Below are 23,442 nucleotides of genomic sequence, written 5' to 3' on the forward strand. Positions count from 1 at the left end.
AAGTAGAAGTGATGACAAACATCCTCATCCTCCCAATCATAGAGAGGAAAGCACTCAGTCTTTACTATTAAGTGTGATGTTAGCTGAGGTTTTTTTGGTAGATCCTCTGTAGGGAGATAAGTATTTTTAATTGGATATATTGCTGCCCAAAGCTACTGGGGGTATTTCTAGAAAAGAAGGGAGAATGGACATGGGCATCCATCAAAAGGGAGGCTAATGGGTTTCTTTATGGTCTCAGCCCTGTTTTAATTGTGTGATGATTTATTAGGAAGTAAGCATTCATTTCCATTAGAGGTTTTAAGTGCGGAATATGGTTCACATTACACATGACCGTGTGTGACAATGCATCTTTATAAACTGCATTTGGGGGGGACAGGTGTTGCCAGGGAACCAACTCCCCATTAGTCCATTGGGAGGCAGTGTAGCCTGTGGTTAGAAACATGGGCTCAGAAGCCTCGGCGGCGCCTGGTCCCAATCCAGCTCTGCAACCTGGGGCAAATTCCTCAACCTGTGTCAGTTTTCCACCTGCAAAATGAAGATATCAAAAGATATCAGTAATTCCTACCTCAAGGGCTTCTTAAGACTCAATGAGCAAATGCAATTAAGAGCTTAAAACAGTGTCTGTTGTCTGGTGCATTTTAAGAAGGCTTTAGTTTGCGTAAGTCTAAGTCACACAACTTTTCAGTAGCAGGTTTACTTCTTGAAGTAAAGAACAGCCATTCATTTCAAAGAAATCCAGAATCTCTGGAAACCTCCTATTAAGGTTTTGTAAGGAGAGAGAGTTAGATACTTGATTTTGCATATTGTTGGTGCGATAATAACATTTAAAAATATTGTACATCGCATAGGCAATTATCAGCTGGGTTACAATTGTGGGCATTGACACTCCAGAGTTCACATTGAGTCTGCACCTAAAGGTTGAACCAGAGTTTGACCTTCTGATCTGCTTGTTTTGATCACTTTATAGTGAGCCCACACACTGTTCCGGGCTGCCCCACCTGACTGTGTGGACTGTGCAGCTTCCAGTTGACTTCAGTCTATTATTTCTTGCCAATTCTCAGTCAGTCTGTCACTTTCCTGGGCATCTGCCTTTCTCTCAACATGTTCCAAGTCATGGGTCCCATCCTTCACTGGAGGGTGAATCATGCCAGCCTTCCTATCTGGAGTGGGGTACAAGGGGACAGTTGCCAGCAGGGATAAGTGTACTTACAACCTGTCCAAGTGGGTTCCGCTGCAGCACTGTGATGCTGACATATAAGGAAAAGCACTTAGGAGCAGGCTGGCAGGCCTTCAAGGGCCTTTCTCCTTAACTTGAAAACTTGAAATGGCCTTTTTTTTTTTTGTCTTATACTTTTTGGAAAAAAAAAAGATTTTATTTATTTACTCATGATAGACACACACACAGAGAGAGTGAGAGAGAGAGAGGGAGAGAGGCAGAGACACAGGCAGAGGGAGAAACAGGCTCCATGCAGGGAGCCCGATGCGAGACTCGATCCCGGGACTCCAGGATCACGCCCTGGGCCGAAGGCAGGCACTGAACCGCTGAGCCACCCAGGGATCCCCTGTCTTATACTTTTTGAGGGTTACAGCAAGTTTTGTAAAGGGCCCTCTGTAGCATTTTCTCATCTGAAGTACCATCCTCATACAGGGTCTACCTTGTCCAGCCAATTGTCTGTTGCTGGTTCTCTCTAGATCTGTCCAGTAAAAGACTCCACTGTATATGCTCAGTTTTTTAAAAATTTAAGAGTGCCCTCAGTTCTGTTTGGACACATCTGCACAATATCTTACCCTTCCACTCTCCTTCCCATCCAATGGTGGAGGGCAGCCTACACATGTTTAGGAGAGTCTGTCCACCAGGCTCCAGCATGGATTTCCCAGCGTTTTCATCTACAGTGTGGTGGGTAGAGCTTTGAGACAGGAGTGTTTGGCCAGCTCTTGTCCTCACCTCTGCCAAAGATGTTCTATAGCCTGTTCCTTGGGAATGGCATTCTCTCCCACACCTTTTCAGCTGTCATTTCAATACCAGTACAGAGGGATATTGATTCAGGGAGCAATACAGACATCATCCTCTCCCTTGACTGTCATGAGATGCCTCAGTTAGGTGGGGACTCCAAGACATGTGTGACATGGTCCTCCAAACTGTGCCTGCTGCCCCAGGTAATCATGCTAAATTATACATGAGTAGAGGCTTTCCGCAGTGCTGTTTTTCCACTGCAACACAAAGCACTCTGTTGTAGGAGGACTTTGACAAAGCCAGTCCTCCAGGCTCTGCAGGAGCTATGGAGCTGCAGGAGGCAGGTTACTTTCCAACCATAGAGCTCGGTGTGTAAGTTTAAAACAAATGGGAAGCAGATGCACAGAATCCAACTTTCTGAGTGTTATTTCTTTGGCCAAAGTGCTGAAATTTTAAATATCAAACTGTTAGGTTTTTGAAACAAAACAAAACAAAAAAAGGTAAGAAGAAACAGAAAAGTCAGAAGTGACAAATTTAACACTCTCTCTGGTCAGATAAAAATCTGCCCTTAGCTCCACCTAAATGACTAACTGCCAGCTGCGTGATTTGGCATCTTTCTCTTTGTGCATTTTCTTCATTCTTATCTTCTCCGAGATACAGTGCCTCACTTCTGGCCAACTTAAAAAAAAAAAAAAACATGCAGCAAAACAACTCCCTTCATTAGAGTGATTGAAAGACCATCTTACACAGAGTAGACCTGCTAAGGGGACCCGTCAGATGGATGGATAACGTGGAGGTGCTGTGAGTGAACTGCGCGTGCTGGTGTGAGCCCCTCATGCACATCAGACATGGCCGCTGCCGGAAGCCAGTTGTGAAGACCTCGAAGGCATTTAAGAAACAGCTTGAAGATGATGTACCTGCCTACAATGGAAGGGCGAGGGGAATGAGGGCAGGTTAGTTTTGCTGCAGATTAGATTTATGGAGTTAGTTCTGGTATTCACAGATCTTCAGGCGGTGAGTGGCCCAATTAACACAGTGTCACTTTATCTGTCGCTGCACTCTCCCCTTCACATTGTTTCCTGAATGCCTGTTACACCTCAAGAATTGGCAGCTGGCAGTGGCCGTGTTTGATATGGGTGAGGAATCGCTATAAACATATGAACTGGACTCAGTACATTTACGGCATTTCTTCATCCAACAAATAGCTTCTGTGGGGCGTAGAGGCCAGCCTTGCAACATACCCAGGCTTACAGTTGTACTAAAAATGTGCACATTTGTCATCTGCCTTGCTTCTGAGTTCTCTTCTCTGAGGAGATCACCAGTAGTTATTTTTATTCTGTCGATTTGACAGGTGATGACCAAAAAAGAGGACTTTTTCAGTGCCTGGAACTCGTGTCTTCATCATGTTGCCTCCTTGTCTCTGGCACACATTCACAGAGGTCAGTTGGCTCTCATTGAATGTTTGTACTTGGGCAGCTAGGAGGGCTGCAAGTTATCTGGGAATAAGACTGCAGATGAAGGACAGTCCCCATACCAGTCAGAGCCCTTGTGTTGAATGTAGAGGCCCAAAATAACTTAACCCCCAACTTACCAAGGACACTGACTAAATGACACCCACAAAACCCAATGCTAAACTCCAGGAAAAGGGCATCTAACACTACCCGACAGCTGCCAAGAGCGCTGGCTTGTTAAGAGCCAGCTGGCAAGTGGCGGCCCTCGCAGCAGTGGCCCTCTGCCCAATAGGGACTGCCATTCCCAAGCAAACAAACCAGAGGGTGCACACACAGATAAAGGGAGGGAGTTTTAATAGGATTGCTGACCGAAGAATATCAAGTACTGCAGCTAACTGCTTAAACCAAATCCTCGAATTAGTGAGAAACTGGTTCAGCCTTTTAAAGCTGTGGTTCTCAACCAGAGGTGATTGCGCCCTCCTGGGAACATTTAGTGATGTTTGGAGACATTGTTTGTTGGCACAACCCAGCAGAGGTTGCTGGAAGATAGAGGCCAGGGATTCTGCTGAACACTCCAAAGGCTGTGGACAGCACCTATAGCACAGTCATCCTGCCTAGATGTCAGAAGTGCCAACACTGAGAATAACCTGAGTGTCCATTTTGACCTCAACAAACCCAAATCACATAAAATAAAATGAAACTTTGAAAACAAAGTAAGATCTATCAAGACATGACAAATTATCCTTGAACATTTTGTGTAGCATCAAGAATCATTCGTTCATTCATTGTATACTCTTATTCCATGGCGGGGGGGGGGGTGTCTTAAAAGAAAAAGGCTTTTGCTGTGCTTGTTTGCCATGTGAGGTTTTCCATCACACCAAGTTTACTGCTGGCCCTGGGAAGGCAGGGTCAGATTTGGTCCCATCATAACTCTGGGGCCGAGCTTCCAATCCTGGTATGTCCTCAGGGCACCATCTTATGGGGTGGAATTCCTGGACGGGTTCTGTTAGGAGTCAAGCCAGCCACCCTGAAGTGCCTACATCCCACCCACCTCACAGCCTGGCCACCACCCTCCTTCCCCAACCAGGCAGTAGCAGGAGAGCAGAGAGCCATGTTATTTATCACTGTGGGGCTGCCCAGGCCCCTCCCTGAGAGCTGACAAGAGCCATATTGGGGTGAGTAGACTGAGCCTGGCCTCTCTTCTCCCTCAAGGCACGGTCCAGTGCTTGGGACCTGGTGAGCCTCATGACACATTGCTCAAGAGTATGGACAGGAATAAGAATATGCAAGTGAATGTGCCAGGAGCACAGGTTCCTCATGGGGTCTGAGGGCATCATACCCAAGGAGCAGCCTTTCTACACAGCGACCACATTCTTTTATAACCACAGCCTCATTAGCACCCCAGACTTGAGTTGATTTGCCCCTTCTCCCTGGGGAGTGAAAGGAGGAACACAGAGTGGGTCTCAGAGGGGCAGAGGAAGAGCGAAAGATTCCCTCCCCACAGGTCACTGGGGCATGGGATTTCGTTCCCTCATCTGTGCATCCAGAAATTTTCATTTGTCTGCACATCCACAGCATATGAGGCTCAGGGGAATTGCCTCTCCTTAATCAAACTCAAAGGTGACAGCTCTATAAACCAGAATGCCAGTTTATTCATTACGAATAAAACCCCAACTTGCTAAATCATCCATACAGGCTCCGTCCTGTGGGGAAATCTCCATGTGGAATTTAGTTACAGTCATAATGTTGCAGAAGGTTGGGCTGTCCGGACAACTCTTGGAGGAGCATCTGAGTGTCTGTGCTGGCCTGCCTGCCACCAAGGCTGGGTCCTGGAGACCACAGGTTTTCTGCTTCCTGGACTGTCCTGGTGTGCTCAGCCCCAGCTTCACTCCCTAAGGAATTTATACAAACCACTTCTCTGTTGGTGGGTTATTTTTTCTGATTTGTTGATGGGGCTAAAACATACTTGGGATATAGAGCAGCACACGAGGCACCTTTACTGATGGCAGTTACGTCCCAGGCCACCTTCTTTACTCTGCGTAGACATTTATGGCTTTGCACTCAGAGATGCTTGGGCTCCTCCCTCTGTTCCTCTGTGGACTGGCTGCAGATATTACCCTTTCCAGAACATGAACAGGAACCATGTGGAACCCCAGGTGAAACACTTCTAAACATTAAGAGATGGTATTAAATTCAAAAGGGGGGCATCAAAGAATCACTGAACTCATGCCTTTGCCTTGGAAACACTGACCATTACGCCTTGAACCACTCATCCCATCTGTTGAGAGCATAATTAAGTTTAGCGTGAGGGTTGGGAACTCGGGCTCCAGAGTCAGGTTAACTGAATGCAGAGGCTTTATTTACCTCTACCCTGCTGTGTGACTGTGAGTGAATTAATCAACCTCTCGGAGCTTTAGTCTCATCTTCATTTATAAAATGGAGATAAGGTGGTATTTACCTCATGGGGCTATTGAGAATATACTCAAAAGCCCTTATCTTAGCACCAGATCCATAGTTAGGGTTCAATAAACATTTTTTACCACTGTTAATTACTACGCTATGAAAACTGAGTAGTTGCCATTACTGAAGTGGAACATTTAGATCCTTGTTTGTTAAGAGTGAAAACAAGAGAACAATTAGGCAAGTTAGGTACCAGCCTAACTTGTAAGACTAGGAAGTCTAACACTGGCAGGAAACATCAAGAATTTAATATTGCTGCAGCACAAAATAAATCTAAATTGACTCCCTGCCTCTTATCGGTTAATAACCACAGTAGCAAAAGTGATCATTTTCAGGAAATTGGCCCCCTTCGGTGTCAGAGGAAGACATTTTGCCTGTATAAAGTGACAGGCTAAAAATAATAAGAATTAGTTCAATGACAGCATCTAGAAATCCCAGGAATGTTTGGAGATAGAGAAAGCCATCCGTAATGAGGAGACCTGAACAGACACAGGATGGGCTCTCATGGTAGGAATGCGCCAGCGCTCAGTGCGCAAGGACAATGCAGGCGGCATATCATTACATTTAAATAGCGTGCTGCGCCTCTGCCAGAGGTCCCCAGGGGATGGGAGAAGAAGTAGAAGGAGCCCATCTGTCTTCGGTGACCCGGTCCAGATGCTGCCTTTGGAGACTTTCAAAGAAAGAGCACAAAGGAGAGAAGGGAAGGATCAGTCTGCGAAAGCACAGACCTTAACGTCACCCCAGATGAAAATGAACTCAGAATCTAGCCATTTTTATTAGGAACAAATGGAAAAAATGCCTCCTGGCATCAGTATCCGTTGTCACCTCAAGACTTGGGAAAGCCATGTTTGAAATAAAAATGTTAAGCAGTCTCTAGTGGTTTCTGAAGTGGGATGTAACCGTTACAATGATAAATTGTTATTTTTCTGTGATACACATTTTTATCTTGCCCTAGAAAGAGCAGTTCTGAAGCACAGTGCTGTCTGAACCCCTAAGGGTGTACCGATTCCTAAACAAAAAAGAGAAACTAAGCACTTTTATTAAATAAATTACATCTACCACTCTCCAGCTCCATGCAGAACTGTCTCTTGGTTTTTCCCTTCTCTAAGCCTGTAAAGTGTTCTCATTATGCTACAGAAGTCCTTTTCCTGGTTCTTACTAACATGACTAATAATTTAGAATGTTCTCATTAAGAGCACATTGTAATTATGATTAGAATATATAAATAGTGTGGCTTTCTGCCTATCAGAGGGTTAACTTCAGACTTCTCTCAGGGATGATTTGTTTCCAAACAAGACTTCCTTTGTTAACAAAAATGTGATCATATGTGTTATTAAAGCATTATTTTGGTATTTTATCCGCGAGTGCTTGTTCCAGTATTCTTCATGGGATCAGCACTTTTTGTCACCATTGTTAATGGGGCTAGGCTTTAAACAAACTACATTCACCTTGATTTCATTTTAACTTTGGCATTGATCTTCCAGGAAACTGTGGGAATATACTTACCACCTCACTGAATGTGCATTTCATTATTCCAGCTCAGAAAAATAAAATGCCATAACTTCATCCAGGAATCCGTGTGAATTTAGGTCCTTGTCACTCGCCTTACATTCAACGACAGAAGTGCCCCAACACCCTAAATCCTCTGCACTTGAAGAGCAAACCTGCCCCCCTGGGGTGGAACCAAAGTTGAAAGTCAACACATCTTATTCAAATACAGAATTCTCCAGTGTGTTTTGCTATTGTTGCTGGGGATGGAGGTCTGGCAGGTGGGGAAGGAGAAGAGGTACCACAGGTATTGTGTTGGCTGGGACGACCTGTGTGCCTTTTTTTCCCCATAGGGACTCTCTGAGTAGGATGATCTTTAGAAGCAGTCCTAGTGCACCCTGACAGGTGGTCAGAGGTGGGAGGGAGGAGCTTTGGGTACTGCTGCCCCGGATGCTGGCCTTCCTCTTCATCTAGCACCCCTTAAATATGTAGGTGGGAGAAGCAGTTGAGGGCATCTAGAGAGCCAAGAATGGGCAGGCATGATTTGCATCAGCATCTTGGCAACCCCAACACTGGGGAAGAGAAGGACCATCTCCAGCTTTGTTCCCTCTGTCAGATCACGCGGCTGAACATTAGACCCATTAGCTCCTGAGAGCAAAAATTTCAGTGGAGAGTTGAGGCCCCCCCCCCCACTTCAGAGCACGTGACCTCCTCTGCAGGAGGTGCCAGGTCTCTAAAGCCCAAAGTCTGGGATGGCAGAGAGGGACTGTCTGGAATGCCAGGCAGTGGCAACAAACCTGGAGAAAAGAAAGTGAGACCTCGCCTTCCCTGAGCCGGCACAAGATTGCTCCAAGGCACAGAGATGAGAGTGGAGGCTCTTGCTGAGGGAGGCACCCAATGAAATGGAGACCATTTTAAGTAGGAGCATCGGGCTACTTTGGGCTAATGTAGATGGTGGCTCTTACAAAAAAGAAAAGAAGAAATGCAACTGAATTTGAAGTGTTGCTGCATGCCAACCCTTGGCAGAGCATGCAGCACTAGTTTCATGAGCAAATGGACACAGGAAGAGAAAGTTCTACGATGCAGACTGCCCAGCATCATACCACATTCCTAGCCTTTCCTGTTCTGGGAAGCTGGGTGAGATGAAGCGTGGCTCCCAGGCTTCTGTGAATCCACAGAATAGTTCTTCAGCATCATAAAGGTTGCTCCTGTCATTAAAATGCTGGGGTTTCTCCCCCACCCACCCACCCCCCCCCCGCCACCCACCCATCCTTGCCTTCTCCACATGGCTCCATAAGTAAATCTGCAGTTTGGATAAGCCCAACCCAGAGACCCCAAGTACTGTTCACCCAAGAAATGCTGTCACACTGGCCTTGCTAGAAAGTCTGAGCCCCTGAGGCCCCGAATCACCCCCTTGGGACTATGTCACTAAGAAAGCCATCTTGAGAGGACTCTGCTAACCCTTCTTTGAAGGAGGTGACAACTTATGAAATTGTTTTATGACAAATGACCTGAGGATTCTGTTGCACTGGGAAGAAGGGGACACGTGGAAAAAGCAAAGTCTAACTCTTGGATAATATCTGTTCTGTGGAGAAGACTATTACGAACAGAATTTAGCTGCAGTACCTGACCCAGATGCTAATAAAATGTCACTTATCTCTGGAGCGCCAGCATCTTGGCCGACTATAAGAATCACTGCAGCCTCCATCTGTTGAAGCCTTCCCCTGTACCAGAGCCATTGTCATTTCTTCCATCTCCAGACATGCTGACAGAGGCCATGGAGAAACTGGCTCAGAGGAGAAACCAATTGCCTAGGATCACATCCAGCTAAGCTGTGGAGCTAGGACTTCGCCCTCAGGCTGGCTAACCCTAAAGCACTGCTCAGCAGAGCTTTCTAGGCATCAGATATTGAGGGAAACCCTCCCACCACCAACTCTCCAAGGGCTTTCCTTCCCACAGATAAACACCAGAGGCTGGGAGTCACAGCCTTCTTGAACATTTGGAGATTTTTCTTTGTATATTTATTTAACACATACTTTCCTATGTTAAAGTTGGCCTGTACTGCTTTTTCACTACTCTTACCAAGTTTGTCTCCAAGTAGTGCATCTTATATTTTCTATCTCACAGATTTTCTGTGGGGATTAAATGAAAAATCATGTGAGGAAGCACTAGGGTCCTATAATCATGAGGACAGCTAACATGTAGGGAGGGCTCAGTGTTTCCAGCCCTGTGCAAAATGTTGTGGCGGGAATATTAATTAATCCCTCAACTGAAGCAGTGAGGAAGGGGCCACTGTCTATCCAATTTCCATCTGAGGAAACTAAGCACAGAGAGATGAAGTAAGTTGCCCAGTGTCACACAGCAGAAGGAGGATTCAAATCCCAGCTGATTGCCCACCTTGTGGGACCCATACATGTTGCTTGGATCTGAATCTGGTTACTCAGCATTGCTAAAGAGGCACAAAAAAGAAGCCCTCCCCACCTTAAACGTGCTTGTGGTGAGGGTCTCCTTTTTTCCCCATCCTATAATTGAAAATGTACCTTATATTTGTACTACAAAGATCTGATATGCAGTACACACTGACTTTACAGCTTCTGGCACCTAAGTAGTTTCAAAATAAGATTAATTAGTACCCAAACTGGCGGGTGAAGGCAACACAAAAGTAAAAAAGAAACCATTTTTACGGCCGAACTCTGTACTGTGAGTTTTCCTGCTAGGAATATGATTAAGAATAATACCTTCTAAACTGTGAATAAAAATAGGATAATCACACAAGGAACCCTTGTCTGATCATAGCAGTTCTAGGTATGATTTTCTATTTTAAAAATATGATCCCATATTCTAAAGTGAAACATATTTGCAACAAACATAAATTTAAATTTAGATTTTAAAGGACAACATGTTCTAATCTCACAAAACATTTAGCAAATAACCTTTGAGTTCACATGAGCCACCCACACAAAAACCAAAATGAACTCAGAAAAAAACATAGAAAAAGCAACTGTCTGTTGACAACCAGATTTTCTTTCAGCTCTCAGGGTTTGTTTTTTTTTTTTTTTGTCTATAAATAATCTGTATGTTTCAAATGTGACCATTTTTTTAAGGTGTCTCTTGGCATGTTCTCACTTCAATGTGTTTTAAAAACAAGAAATAACTGTATAAATCATAGGAACTATTGAGTTTTTGGAGGGGAGATCTTTAATATACATGCTCTTCAGATACCAAAAGTGTCACAATGAAACATTAAGATGATATATGCTTTCCTTAGTGCATCTGTTTATCTTTTATGGAATCTGGAGTTTGATAAATCACCAGAGATAAAAATATCATTTTTAACCTATTGTAGATCCCAAATGTCAGGAGGAAAAATAGTGCTGTGTCTCCTCTTTATGAATTTACCTCTCTCTTTGCTTGAGAGTTATGGGATTTTATTTGCAGAGAAAACATAATGCCCTATTAACTTGAAAATGATGGCTTTTACTCAGAAATGTGAGAACTGAAGAGGAAAAAATGCAGCATTCGATCCTGAGATATAATCAAGTAACAAGTTGTAATATATACTTAAAGTGGCCTAGAGTGTTAGATAGGGAAGTGATTACAAGATAACTAACAGCAAGGTTTTCATCAGAATATTCACCTTCCTTTACTGACATGTAGGATTCCTAATTTGCTTATCAAAGTGGACATTGAAAACCCACCAGGGAAAGTTTATTTAACATCAGGGTAAGTAGAGACGGAGGAAGCTTTTTATTGTAACTTTTTTTTTTTTTCACTGAAAAAGCACTCGGAAATCTCTCTTAATTGGAAGCCTGGAAAATAAAGAAATTCCCCCAGATTTCTATAATTATAGGTGAAAAGTATTCTGTGCCCAGGAGTGGAACAAAAAGTTCATGTGGTAGAGATAGATGGTGTCTAACCACTTCTTGCTGTGATCTCGAGGGTCAAAGTGCATGAACCAGAAAGTAAGCTAGTCACAAAAACATAACATGGAAGAAAAAATGACTTTTTATAATGTTAGAAATAGCTATTTCTTATTATGTAATGCACTTTCTGGATACAATAACATTAAAGTTCCTTGTCTTGTGCACATTTTATAGTTCTTCATTCCTGAGAAGTTTAAGACAAATTAAATTTTATGCAAATCCATTCTGGGGTATGGACAGATGGTTGAATTTTTCTGATAATTGACACAAAAAGCTTCTGTCAGCAGTTGATTAAGGAGACACTCGGGTTCTGATCTATGCACCAGAGATGCCTCAAGTCCCAGCTTCACAGGACCAGTTAAAGCTGTGAGGACTTGACTTTGGTTTGCTTTAGTCATTCTTGCAAGGAACATGAAGACTGTGTTCCTAAGGAATAGGATGAAGGTATTGCTTCAGACTGTGGGACAAAATGGCGGGATGTCCCATGGAAGTGGAACCTTGCTCTGTCTCTCAAACTCAGTCCCATGAAGAACAAGCATTTAAAATCTAGTCCTGCCCTACCTGAGTCCAGCATCTACTCCATTGTCATTCAGAAACAGTATGGATGCAGAGCCCTCTTCCTTCACTCCTTTTTCAGCCCTCCTCATCCAATGTGTTGAAGGCCTACCGTGGCCCAGGAACTATGTTAAGTTCTGGAGATGCAATATCCAGTAGGGAATGGCCCCTGCTCTCAAAGAGCATTAGTCAGAGCTGGAATGACAGTCTCCATAGACCAGATGTTCTGAGAGAACTTGGGAGATACTTAAGTATGGGGTTCACATGGCTCCCTATGACGTGCTTGGCAAGACAGTTAGCATTTGAGACCTTGCCTTTTGAAGGATGAGTAAGATTTACCTATATTACAAAGGTGGAAAGGACATTATAAGCAGAAGGAAGAGCAGAATGAGAAGCATGAAATTCATAGATGATTTGGGAGAGCACTTGTGATTTGGTGTGTCTGAAGTGCAGGGTACACGTTGGGAACAAGAGTCGGGATCCCACAGGGCCTCCGTAGGCCTAGTCTGGGAGGTTTCACTGTCAACCTCCACAGTCAGTGGGGCTCTGGGAAAGATGTGGAACAGGGGAAGGCATGACCAGATTGGGGCTGTAGGAAAAGTATGCAGCTGTGATTTGGAGGTGAATTGTGACCACGGGAGGCCAGGCCAGGGTGTCCAGCACACAGCTATGAGGATACAAACTGAGAAGCATTGGTGGCAAGACTGGTAGGGGCCGGGGAGCCATTCGGGAGATGTTACAGGGAAATAATCTACAGAACCTTGAGAGTGATGAGAGGCAAAGGGTGAGGTAGGAGGAAGCATAAGGATTGTACAGAGAGGGCTGGGCTGTCTGGCACCAAGTTAGAGCAGACAAGACCAAATCCAGCCTGGATATGTACAGTGTGGGGGGAATCTGGGGCCTGTGAGTAAGACCCTACAATGGGGAATGGCAGAGAGGCCTGAGGACATAGAGATACCCAAGTTCTGAGCATGGCATTATGTTAAATTGGGAGGCAAACCCCTCAAAATGGAACACCTGAGTTGATGCCATACCCCAGGCAATTGCTCACAGCCATCATGTCTATTATCTTCCTGATTGAAATGCTATATCTGGAGTCCACAGCTCTTGCTTTTCTAAAACTTGTCAACTTCTATTCTCTTCGTGGATCAGTGAGGGGGTTAAGTGTGACCTCCAGCTGAGTGTCATGGTTGGAGTTATCTTTACAACAAGGGATCTGCAGTGGATGGGGCAGTCCCATGGGGAAGGTTGTCTGCCAGGGAGAAGATATGGAAATAGTGGCCACCACTGGTGTACACCTTAGTAAGCACCCATTGGCCATGGTGAGGTGAGAGCCACATTGAATAAGCAAGAGAGTACCCCATCTATCTGAGGGTAGGCAGCCTCTCCACCCATGGAAAGATTGCAAGTTCCGGAGAGAGGGGTTCCTTAGAGCTATGCTTTTATCTTTTGCTGAGTGAATGGTCACGTTTGGCCCAGGCTGAAAGGACTCTCTCTGGGAAGTCAGTGACAAGTGTGCCTGCTTCCTCTTGTGACTATGTGCCAGACCTGAGCCAGAGGTCACAGCTGGCTCTCTTTTATAACCAGCTTCACAGACAGGGAAGAGCCCTGAGAAGGAAGATCAGATGGGCATGTGATATCACAGGCATGGAGAAAGGGGAGCCACTTGCTTCCCAAGGCCTAGACACTGCAGACAGGATTTGCCCTGTCCCGCGGCCTGCCCCTGCTCCCCACAGGAAGTGCCCACATTTAGCCCTTGGCAGCAGTCATCCACATGTCACTCCCATGGCTTAGACTATGGTTAAGGATTCCAAGATGGCAGGGAGGACCCACTGCTGTCCCCATCCGGCGCCTGGCCAAAGTGACATGCTGCCTGCTAGAAAGATGTAGTCTCTGCTACACCATGCTCTCCCCTCTTCGGGCACAGCTCCTACAGATTTCAAAGGAGTGGGCAGGAAATACTTGGCAGTTTATTTGCTTATACAATTTTCAGGACCTCCTCCTTGTAAGACTTTGGGCTAGGATGATATATGACCCTTCTCAGTGTAGGAGAGAAATAAGATATGAGTACATGTGCCCTCATACGTGTGGAATGTGATGAGCCCATGAGAGGTACAGGGAGCTTGCAGACATCACAGTACTCTGAGATGACTTCCAGAGGTTCCCTCGGTACTGGGTCTTGAAGTATTAATAGGATCCTAATGTTAGAAGTATGGCAGTGCATTCTGGGAGGAGGCTACAGTGTGGACAAAGGTGAAGGTGACAAAGTGAAGGCCTTGTTTAGGGAATGGCAAGGCCCCTGTTCTACCATAAGGGGAGAAGGCCAGGAAACAAAACTGAGTTTTGAAAAAGTGGGCTGAACAGGGTTGTGGGGTAGGCTGAACGCTGTTACAGCACTTGACCTTTGCTGGGTAGACAGTAGGAGGCAAATGAAGGGACAGCCAGAGAGTGACCCTCAGACCCAGGGTCACTTGAGGGTCACTTCCCTGGCCATGATATACTGGGGAAAGAGACCCAGAGTGGGTGGGAGCAGAGAGTAAAGAATAAAATATGGGGGTGTGGCCAGCAAGCAAGAGGCTGAAGACCTTCAGTGCGGAGGTAACAGAGGGGGTTGAAATGAGGATTTGTATTAGAGAAGCAGAAGTCCCCCTCTCTGTCCAAAAGCTGTCCCTCTGATGGTGCTGTGGTCCTAGTACTCAGGCAGAGTCTTAGTCACAGAGAACTAGTACTTGTCTGCCCGGAGGAGAACTTGGGCCCTGTGAGCTCCTGTCGTGCTCCCAGACGTGGGCACGGAGCCAGGGGCAGGTGACACGTACCGTGTTCTGTTTGCTCTCTGGAATGGGCCACTTGAGCCAGACCAGGCTAGGGGACCAAGCAGTGAGCGTGGCACCTTGCCGAGCATGGAAGTCCCCTGTGGGCCAGCTCTACACCCTTTACCACATTTCAATGGGCAGGAGGCTAGAACTGCCCAAACTGCAAATTGACAAGAAGTTAAAATCCCCTGCTCACCCTCCGTGTTGATTCTGAAAACAAAAGTAGAGGTTTTTTTCTGAAAAAAAAAAAAACAAAAAAAAAAAAAAAAAACCTGAAGGCCTGAAGTTTTTTCTGAAGGCCTTTTGTCTCTCTCTCTCTCTCTCTCTCTCTCTCTCTCTCTCTCTCTCTCTCTCCCCTTTCAACATTTCCCTGTTATGTTCTGATGAATAGGTATGTGGGGGACTTCAGAAACCTGGAGTGCTAGTTCTACAAAATGAGCTGACAGCAGGCTGTCACATACAGGTGAGAGCAGTGGGTTGAGGGACAGCCACCAGCATGCTCCATGTTGTGCCACAGAGTAAGTGGAGGACCCTGGACCAGAAGCCTCGGGTGTAGACACCATGTGAACCTGACCCTCAGACCCTCAAGGGTCTGGAGATGTGGGACCAGCCGCCCCTGGTGCCAGGGAAGCATTAGCAAGGGAGCACTGCTTCCAGAGCACAGTGCCCAGCCTCCAGGGTGCTTGGCTGTCACATTCCTCCAGGTGGAAATCTGTTTTGGGGCAGATGTCTGCCTCCCTATTTCTGATTTCCTTATCTTCATTGTAAGTATGAAAGGTGAAAGCCTCCTTCTCCTACCAGAGGGGAGATGCAGCTGGGACCTGTGTCCTCTTTCCAGAGATAGATGGAAGGGCCTGACTTTGAAGAGGTTTGGGTGAGCCTATATTTTAGCATCAGGTCTTGTTCCGTAGCACAAGTCTGCCCTGCTGCTATGTGTGGGGCCTAGGGGAAGTGTGTAAAACAAGCTGACAAAGTGTTGAAGAAAATATACTCTGTCCTCCTGCCTGAACAAATGTAGCTTCATTCATCCAGAAGGCCAGACTCCAATTTACAATTCAGGCTCAGAAGTTTTGTGCGCTCAGCAGCATGGGGAGAAGCATCCCCATCGCAGATCCCTGACTATTCCCACCCCCAGATCCATCCCACACCATGTGGATCATCTAGTCTAGACATACGAGGTCAGTGTCCCACCCTGCCAACGGCTTCCCTTGGCTACCCCATGAGTCTAGGGATACACACACCAGATGGAGTCCATTCCCAGGAAAGAGACTCAAGCTTTTACCCCAGGATCCTGGGTACCTGGAGAAGTGAGGGGCAGACTCCAGGTGGGCACTCCTCCATTGCCCCATGGAGAAGGCTGAAGCCAGACAAATGGTAGAGTTAAAGCTTGGCACCTGGGGCAGGATCCCAGTTCTCCAGGGCACGGTCACAGGGTTTGTGAGAGAAGCTGAAAGAACATTCTGAGACCTCATTCCTGAGCAACAGAGTGCCCTGTTATCTATTAAGGTCACTTGTGCCTCCTGAGTTAGCCTTAGTTCCTCAACCTTAGAGCCGTAATTCAAAGGGAAACACAAGTTCAATGCTCTTGTACATTTGGTTTGTTTAACTCTCCCCCCTTATTTGCATTAACATGTCATAATGAAAGATATTCTAGGTACAACCATTTCCTTGTTTTAGGGATCTCCCACATTGAAAAATCCTGTCTACCTTTCAGAAATGGCAGCAGGGGTGAGGCTGTTGTACTGCACATCTGAGCCCATGGTGGCCCATAGCCACAAGAGGAGACATCTGTATTTCACGCTGGCCTCTAAGTGTTTTCTCCCGAACTACCATCTTCCTACTTCAGCCCAGTCACTTTTTTCTAGGCTCCCCCCACCACCGCAAAGCCGACTTGTTATCTCAAAATCTGTTGTTCTCCCTCTACCATCAGGCCATCTTTCTGTCACACAGAGTGGGTGGATCGAACCAAGAGAACTGTCCTCAGGCAGGTGGAAGCCTTTGCAACCCCCTGCTGACATGAACCACCCCGGGGACCCTTAAGAGGCATTAAAACAATCAATGTAGAATCAAAAACATTTCACCCAGAGTCCTTGAAGGAGACTCGCGCTGCTGCCACGAGCCTTGTGTTTTCCTGCCTGCCTTATTTTCATCAGGCAGTCAGCCCGTTGAATCAGCAGCAGGGGTAGAGGAAGGTAGATACCACAGATGTTTTCATTTTTAGAGGGTTTTTTTCTTTTTTTAAAAAGACTTTTTTTTTTTTTTTTAAATTCATGAGAGACAGAGACAGAGAGGCAGAGTCACAGGCAGAAGGAGAAACAGGCTTCCTGAAGGGAGCCCAATGCAAGACTCAATCCCTGGACACCAGGATCACACCCTGAGCTGAAGGCAGAGGCTCAACCACTGAGCCACCCAGAGGTCCCTCTTTTTTTTTTTTTTTCTTCTTATTTAAAAGTCGGGGAGGGGAGTGGAAGGGGGAATGAAACATGAACCTTGTTCTGGTGCTTCTCAGCAGTCCTTGTCAATGAGTTAGGCAGCCCAGGCACAGAGGCCACCAGACCTGGAGAGGAGCTGGCAGTGTTTATACCCTCTGTCTTCTCTTGCAATTTGGTAGAAATCAGAGTGGGGTGAGGTGAGTGGTGAGCCCACTGTTGGCATGAAAGCATAGGTCACACTGACATCTAAGGCAAGAGGAAACAGCTGAGAAATCCCTGTGCTCTGCTTCTGCTGGTGCCCAGTTGTCGGGGTTGGCTTTTGTTGCTTGTGTGGATGGGATGAGAGACGCCTCGTGAACTCGAGCCAACCAGTTAGGGGGAAACTCCATCTGTGGGCCCCGTATTCCCACGGGGCGCTCCAGTCCAGTTCCACAAAACTGGGTGGTGACTTTGGCATGTTGGACATGACAGGCATAGACCAGAGTTTGGGAAAAGACACAAGGCTGTCTCTGGAGTACAGAGGCTCATTCCTCAGACAAGGCAGTGTGTGCACCTATAAGCCAAAAAATGATTTAAAGGAAAGAACCCAGGGGCGCCTGTGTGGCTCTGTGGTTGAGCATCTGCCTTTGGCTCAGGTCATGATCCCTGGCTTCCCTTGGGGAGCCTGCTTCTCCCTCTTCCTATGTCTGTCTCTCTGTCTCTCTCTCTCTGTGTGTGTGTGATGAATAAATAAATAAAAACTTTTTTAAGAAATTTAAAATTTGTTTAAAAAAAGAGAAGAATCCAGAGTGTAATGTGTCCCACCAAGGCATGAAATGGGGAAGAAATCCATGTGATGGGGAAAGAGAAAACTTCTCAAGGGTGCAGTGGGGAGCCAGTGCTGTGCTAGACACAGTGCCATAGCCTATGGCCTCTCCACTCATCCCCACACCACTTCCACGAGGCAGGCACTGGTCTCCACAGGTGACTGTAGGAAACTAAGGCCCAGGGAGAGCATGTGGCTCGTCAAAGGACACAGCTGGGAGTGGAGGTGAAGACCTCAAGTGAGAGCTATCTGACTCTACCTTGACCAGTTGGGCCCAGAAGAAGGGTAGGGTTTGAGCAGATGGAAAGAAGACTGAGCAGATCATGTGGCCAAGAACCCAGCCATGGATTTATGATAGCAAGGGGCTGGCAAAGGGGGCTTTCCACCAGAGAAGAGGAGCTGAGACGCAGAGAGAAGGAGGTGTGTGCAGAGATGTGGCAGTGCTAGTTCTCCTGTGGTGGCAGCAGTGGGCCCAGGGCCTGGAGAGGGGGATGGGGCATCCATGTTGGGGAATGAGGCAGAAGCATTATGCAGAGTCAAAGTGGCACCCATGCCATGAGAAGGGGTGCACTGGGGAGACATTGTGCAAGAAGGGTCAGCAGGCTCGGTGGCAGAAGGAAGAATCAGAGATCTGGGCCTACTGGCTGGTGGAAGACAGTTCCACAAAAATGGGAAAATTCAGGGAAGGGTTGGCTAGGCATGGAAGTCAACTGGTTTGGATTGTATGTTCACAGTTCAAAGAAATAGCTGCCTTGGCTGGTTGCCACGTCTTGTGAACAACTAAAAGTGTCACAGTGGAGTCCAGCCACAGGCAGCTGGAAGTATGTCTCTGGGGTCACTACAGAGGAGGAGAGGTGGGAGCAAGAATCTAGGAACCCTCCAAGGAGGCAAGTAGCAAGCATTTAGATTCCCATGGCCTGTGCTCAGGAAGATTCCAAGTCACAGCATAAACCTTTACTAAGTGAAATAGCTACCTTCAGAAATGTCTAAAGAAAACCTAGCATCTAAATTTGTAGATGCTTAAGAATTTGTATTCTTTACTCATCTTCAGACAATAGAGTTCAATATTTTGTCACACCAAACTATATCACAGCAAAAGTCCAAAACAGAGCTGATGACCATGTTCTGGGAGTGGGGTTGTTGCTTCCAGGGTCTTCCATGGGCTGGTGAGTTCTGAATGGGTGAGCAAATGCATTCATATGAACTCAGCCTCACTTGGGCTCTTATCTCAAGCTGAGTTCTGTTGAGCTCCTCTTACAGGGAAAGTATTATATTTCAACTCTCAACTCTTAAAATGTTTTAATTGTTTAAAAAGAATTTAAGATTCTGTGTAATTAATATTCATTTTAGCCAGTTGAATATAGCTAAACTGATGAGCATATAAAGCAGGCAACACTGACTCCCTCTATTGGTTCTGAGCACATTTTGACTGGATCAGAGCAAAAATTTAGACTTGGAAAAAGTCATCAGCACAAGATACAACTGATAACAGTCACAACTGCACAGAATAACTTAGTCATAGATTAAAAACTAAAGGTTTGTGCTTTATAGGTAACATTGAACACAACACAAAATAATTACCGAGACAATGCTTTCTTCATGAAAATTCGCTCTTAATGATACAATTATCTTCAAAATATCTGCATTTGTAAACATAACATCCAGACATCCTTGGAGTCAGAACAGTGGAGTCAGGCTGTCCCCTAGTCATGAGGCTGGGTGTAGCTCTGCGTACTTCTGTGAGCTCTGTGGAAGTTGGGCTGGCCCCAGAGGTGGTCAGGGGCTTTGAATGGTTGGATGGGCTGGCCTGCGAGGTTCCAGGGGAGGGATGGCCTTTGCTCTGCTCAAAGGCAAGTGGTAGGACGGTACCCAGCAGATGGCAGTGAAAGGTTATGGCAGGTAGAAGAGTGAACACTGCTTTGAGTCTAGAAATAATAGGCTCATCTAGATGGTTGACCAAGTTAAAGCCTTAATGCCTGTCAAAAGAAATAGATTTAAATCTGAGGGTGGTAGGGACTCATGGGAGCATTTTAAAAAGTGAAATAACATAGTCAAAACAGTATGCAGGGAAGGCAGCGTGTGGTTTGGTGTTTAGTTAGACCAAAATAAAAAGGGGGTGGCCACACAAGTGGGCTCTTGATGGGAGCCCAGCCACCGTGACAGAAAAGGGAACGTAATTTGTGTGAATTATCAAAATTAATATTCCTAGAACTCTTGTGGCCAATTTAAATGGGTCCTTAAAGTTGTTGGGTTTTTTTTTTTTTCAAGCTTTCCTGAGTTTCTCTCTGCCATTCTGTTGGACAAGAATAGCTGGAAAACATGACTTGAAGTATAGAGAGGAGTTTGGGGGATTTGCCTGAGGGTCAACACCGGGGGCCGTTATCATGTTCACACCATGAGAGGCCTTAAATCCATGGGAATCACAACAGAAGGCAGACAGAAAATTTACCATAGCCAAATTTACAAAGGCAGGTGCTTTTCTAAATGGAGATCATACAAAACAGGGATATGATGTGGTCCTTGGGGGACCAGCTGGTCATTGGTGGCTGAACCCAGGACCTCCTGGAGGTTTAGGATAAAGCTCTATTGATGGTCATAGCCCTGTGCTCTAATGTTAGTCACCCCAGCTCACAATGGTACAGAAGTCCCTGTGTGCTGGCCCCGACCCAGTCCGGGGACAGAGGGAGCTCTCTCTATCCTATCACCAGGGAAAGGCAGGTAGCATGCCCCCTGTGTCCATTATAACTGCAGTGTTCCTCTCCATACCAGAGGAGCTTGGGAGCTGAAGGGAGGTCATTCACCTTTTCGGTTTGTTTCCTTCCAGTGACTTTAGAGCAGTTCTCCCTGGCAGTGAGGAGCTGTCCTGACCAAGAGGACCAGGCTTTGTTAATGAAGGTAAGTTATCAGACAAAGTACTGATTTCCTTAAAGGCTTGCAGCACTTTTATTGCCCTGAGGAGAGTTTCATTTTTACAAGCAGGAGTAAATTTATCATCCCCGAGTTCTGTGCTCCGCGGGGATAAACTTGTCATCGGCGGGTAGGAGGGTTGCTGGTTAATGAGCACACCCGCCGTCCGTGGAGTGCAGCAAAGTGACAGGAGAGTGGGTGTCAACTACTAGCAGGGAATCTATTTAATTCTCCAGAGGGCTCAGTTGGTTCTATTTAAGCTTATCTGACAGAGTCTTGATTCTTTTAGCAGATTTATGAGGCTTGACCAAATTCCATGACTCTCACTGTACTTTCTAATTAAGACAAAGGATTCCATACGTTCTGTGCCTGCCACATCCTCGCTTTCGTCACCATGGGGAACACTACACAAATGAGACCGTTCAGATTAACCGCTGGAGTGGGCATCTTATGTCATAGATTCCTTGCCCTTGAGCGGAAGAAAAACTTCACCATTTCTGGGTAACAGTTGTTTTATTTCCTTCTGAATGACAAAGGAGCACAGGTGTGGTATAACCTACATTTACGTTGTACATCTAGGTGAGCCAAAAGTGTGGGAAAACTTGGCCTGCAGCCTGCATGAATTGAATTAAAACTTTGTCTTTGAAGGCAGAGAGCAGTAGATACCGGCAAGTCACAAAGGCACACAAATACCTTCCCACCAATGACTAAGACACATGTTTTCACCTAGAAACTATACTTAGAGTGACCTTGAGACATATGCATTTCCATGACGTCACTTCAATTCTGTACCATCAGGAAACTGTGTGGTCCAAGAACTGTATCTCTTACCTAAACACCATACCAGGTGTCCTCCGACTTTAGAGATGGGTGGAAAAAATAGGGCATCACTATAAGGGATTTCCAACTCATTTGCCTAAGGTGTGATATTTTTGGTCTGTCTTATTTTTTTTTCTGAGCTTTCAGTGATGTTAATTTTATAATAAAGAAGAACTGATATGGAATAATGGATGTGTCTGGGAGACCTGCTCCACCAGAGTCCCGGGTGTAATATACCAACTCTGAACCGCACAAAGTCAGGCATGTGAGCTTTTCTCAGTGTTTTGAGGTTTTCCAGTTAGCACTCAATCCCCTGACCTGACACTTATTTCCAAAGACTTGTCCTCCCAGGTATGGACTGTATTTCTGTGGCCTTGAAGCAGCTCTTGGGCCCCAGACACTCACTTCTTTACCCCCTGACACTATTCAAGGGGACAAGGCCCAGAGCCTTTTGGCTCTTCCTTCCTACTCTGTGCAGTGTTTTCTCCTGATATCTGCTCCTTCTCTCTTCTCTCTTGTTCTTCTACTGTCCCTCCACCCCCCATTTTCCCTCTCCGCAGTGCCTCTGTGTGCTGAACGCACTCCTGTGTGCGGCTTGGTAGTGCTAGTGACTTGGAATGCCCCAGTCACTCTGAGCTTCTTCACATCCATAGCGAGAGGGTGGAAAAAGATGCCACCAAAATCCTGTGTCTCCTCTCACTTTCTCACCTTCCTGTTGACTCTTCTACTTCCCCAGCCTGGCTTCTCTGGAACATTTGCTCAGACACCAGCAGTTGCGGGTGGCAGAGGAAGGTTAAGGCAGCCTAAAGTGTCCCGGCATGTGCATGATCTCCAGTGACATTCAGTATCTTATGTCTTCCCTGTTAGTTTCTGCAAAATGTCCTGTGGCAGCTGAGGATGATGCCTGTGGGAGTTTTCTCAATATTTATAAGTGTTTGAACAGGCATCATCAAAGAAGTTTCACTGAACAAAACGTGTGCTCAGTTCATATAAACTGAAACTATTTTATGATTTTTTTTCAGGAGATTGAGGTTTCTAATGTCACATATCAGAGAGCACTGTGTGGGTGTGACAATGGTGCACAGGATTTTTTGTAGATGTTATGTGGGAGAACTTGCTCTGGGTCACAGGAGATCATTTTGATTACAACCATATATCATCCAGTATACGTTTACTAGGGTGAGCTATTCACTTTGAAGATGATCCGCAATAACGTCAATATTTAATTCAACTTCATTGGGGGAAGATTTGTTGGAGGCAAAAACTATAGATCTGAACCAGATACACTGGGTTGTTGGTTTTTTTTATGATATTTGCATGTGATGCTGTTGTATCCCGACAACAGAGATATCTGAGACCTAGGGACAAATATTCCATGCAGACCTGTGAGTGTGCTCTACACAAAGACCACAAGAAGATGCAAGAGGTGAACATGTAGCTAAGCCAAGGTCAGATACCGATTGAGCCAAGGTCAGATATCTCTGGAAAAACACAGCCAGGGCTTGAGACTTTGGCAGTGGCAGAAGCCAGAGCCTTCATCTGACAAAGAAGAAAAGTAAAGGAGAGAGAGGAGCAGTGTCTCTACCATCACATGGCTAATTAGCAGGCAAGAGAGCTGGGACCAGAAAGCCAGGTCTCGGGAGCATCACGCTGGGCATCCTCCATCCAGATGAGTGTATTCACAGAAAAGTCTACTGCCTCACCCCTCCGCCACAGCAGAGCCGCCTGGGAGGTCATACTGCAGTGAAACCACAAAGTCACTCTTGTGGCTTGTCTCATAGAATCGCTCTTGTGGCTTGTCATTAATCACACCCCATTTGCTGAGAGCACCATGA

At 45.9% G+C, this 23,442-nt stretch overlaps 1 protein-coding gene across 1 annotated transcript in view; it reads left to right on the top strand.

Annotated features, from left to right (window-relative positions):
• The window catches only part of ACOXL (acyl-CoA oxidase like), a 351,472-nt gene that overhangs the window by 270,457 nt on the left and 57,573 nt on the right, over positions 1-23,442 (top strand). Inside the window, exons 16-17 of the mRNA XM_055327355.1 lie at positions 3,306-3,393; positions 20,706-20,776. Coding sequence (XP_055183330.1) covers positions 3,306-3,393; positions 20,706-20,776 — 159 coding nt within the window. The remainder of the gene's footprint in view (positions 1-3,305; positions 3,394-20,705; positions 20,777-23,442) is intronic.

Source organism: Nyctereutes procyonoides, unplaced genomic scaffold (assembly GCF_905146905.1).
Source record: "Nyctereutes procyonoides isolate TBG_1078 unplaced genomic scaffold, NYPRO_anot_genome, whole genome shotgun sequence".
Lineage (NCBI taxonomy): Eukaryota > Metazoa > Chordata > Mammalia > Carnivora > Canidae > Nyctereutes > Nyctereutes procyonoides.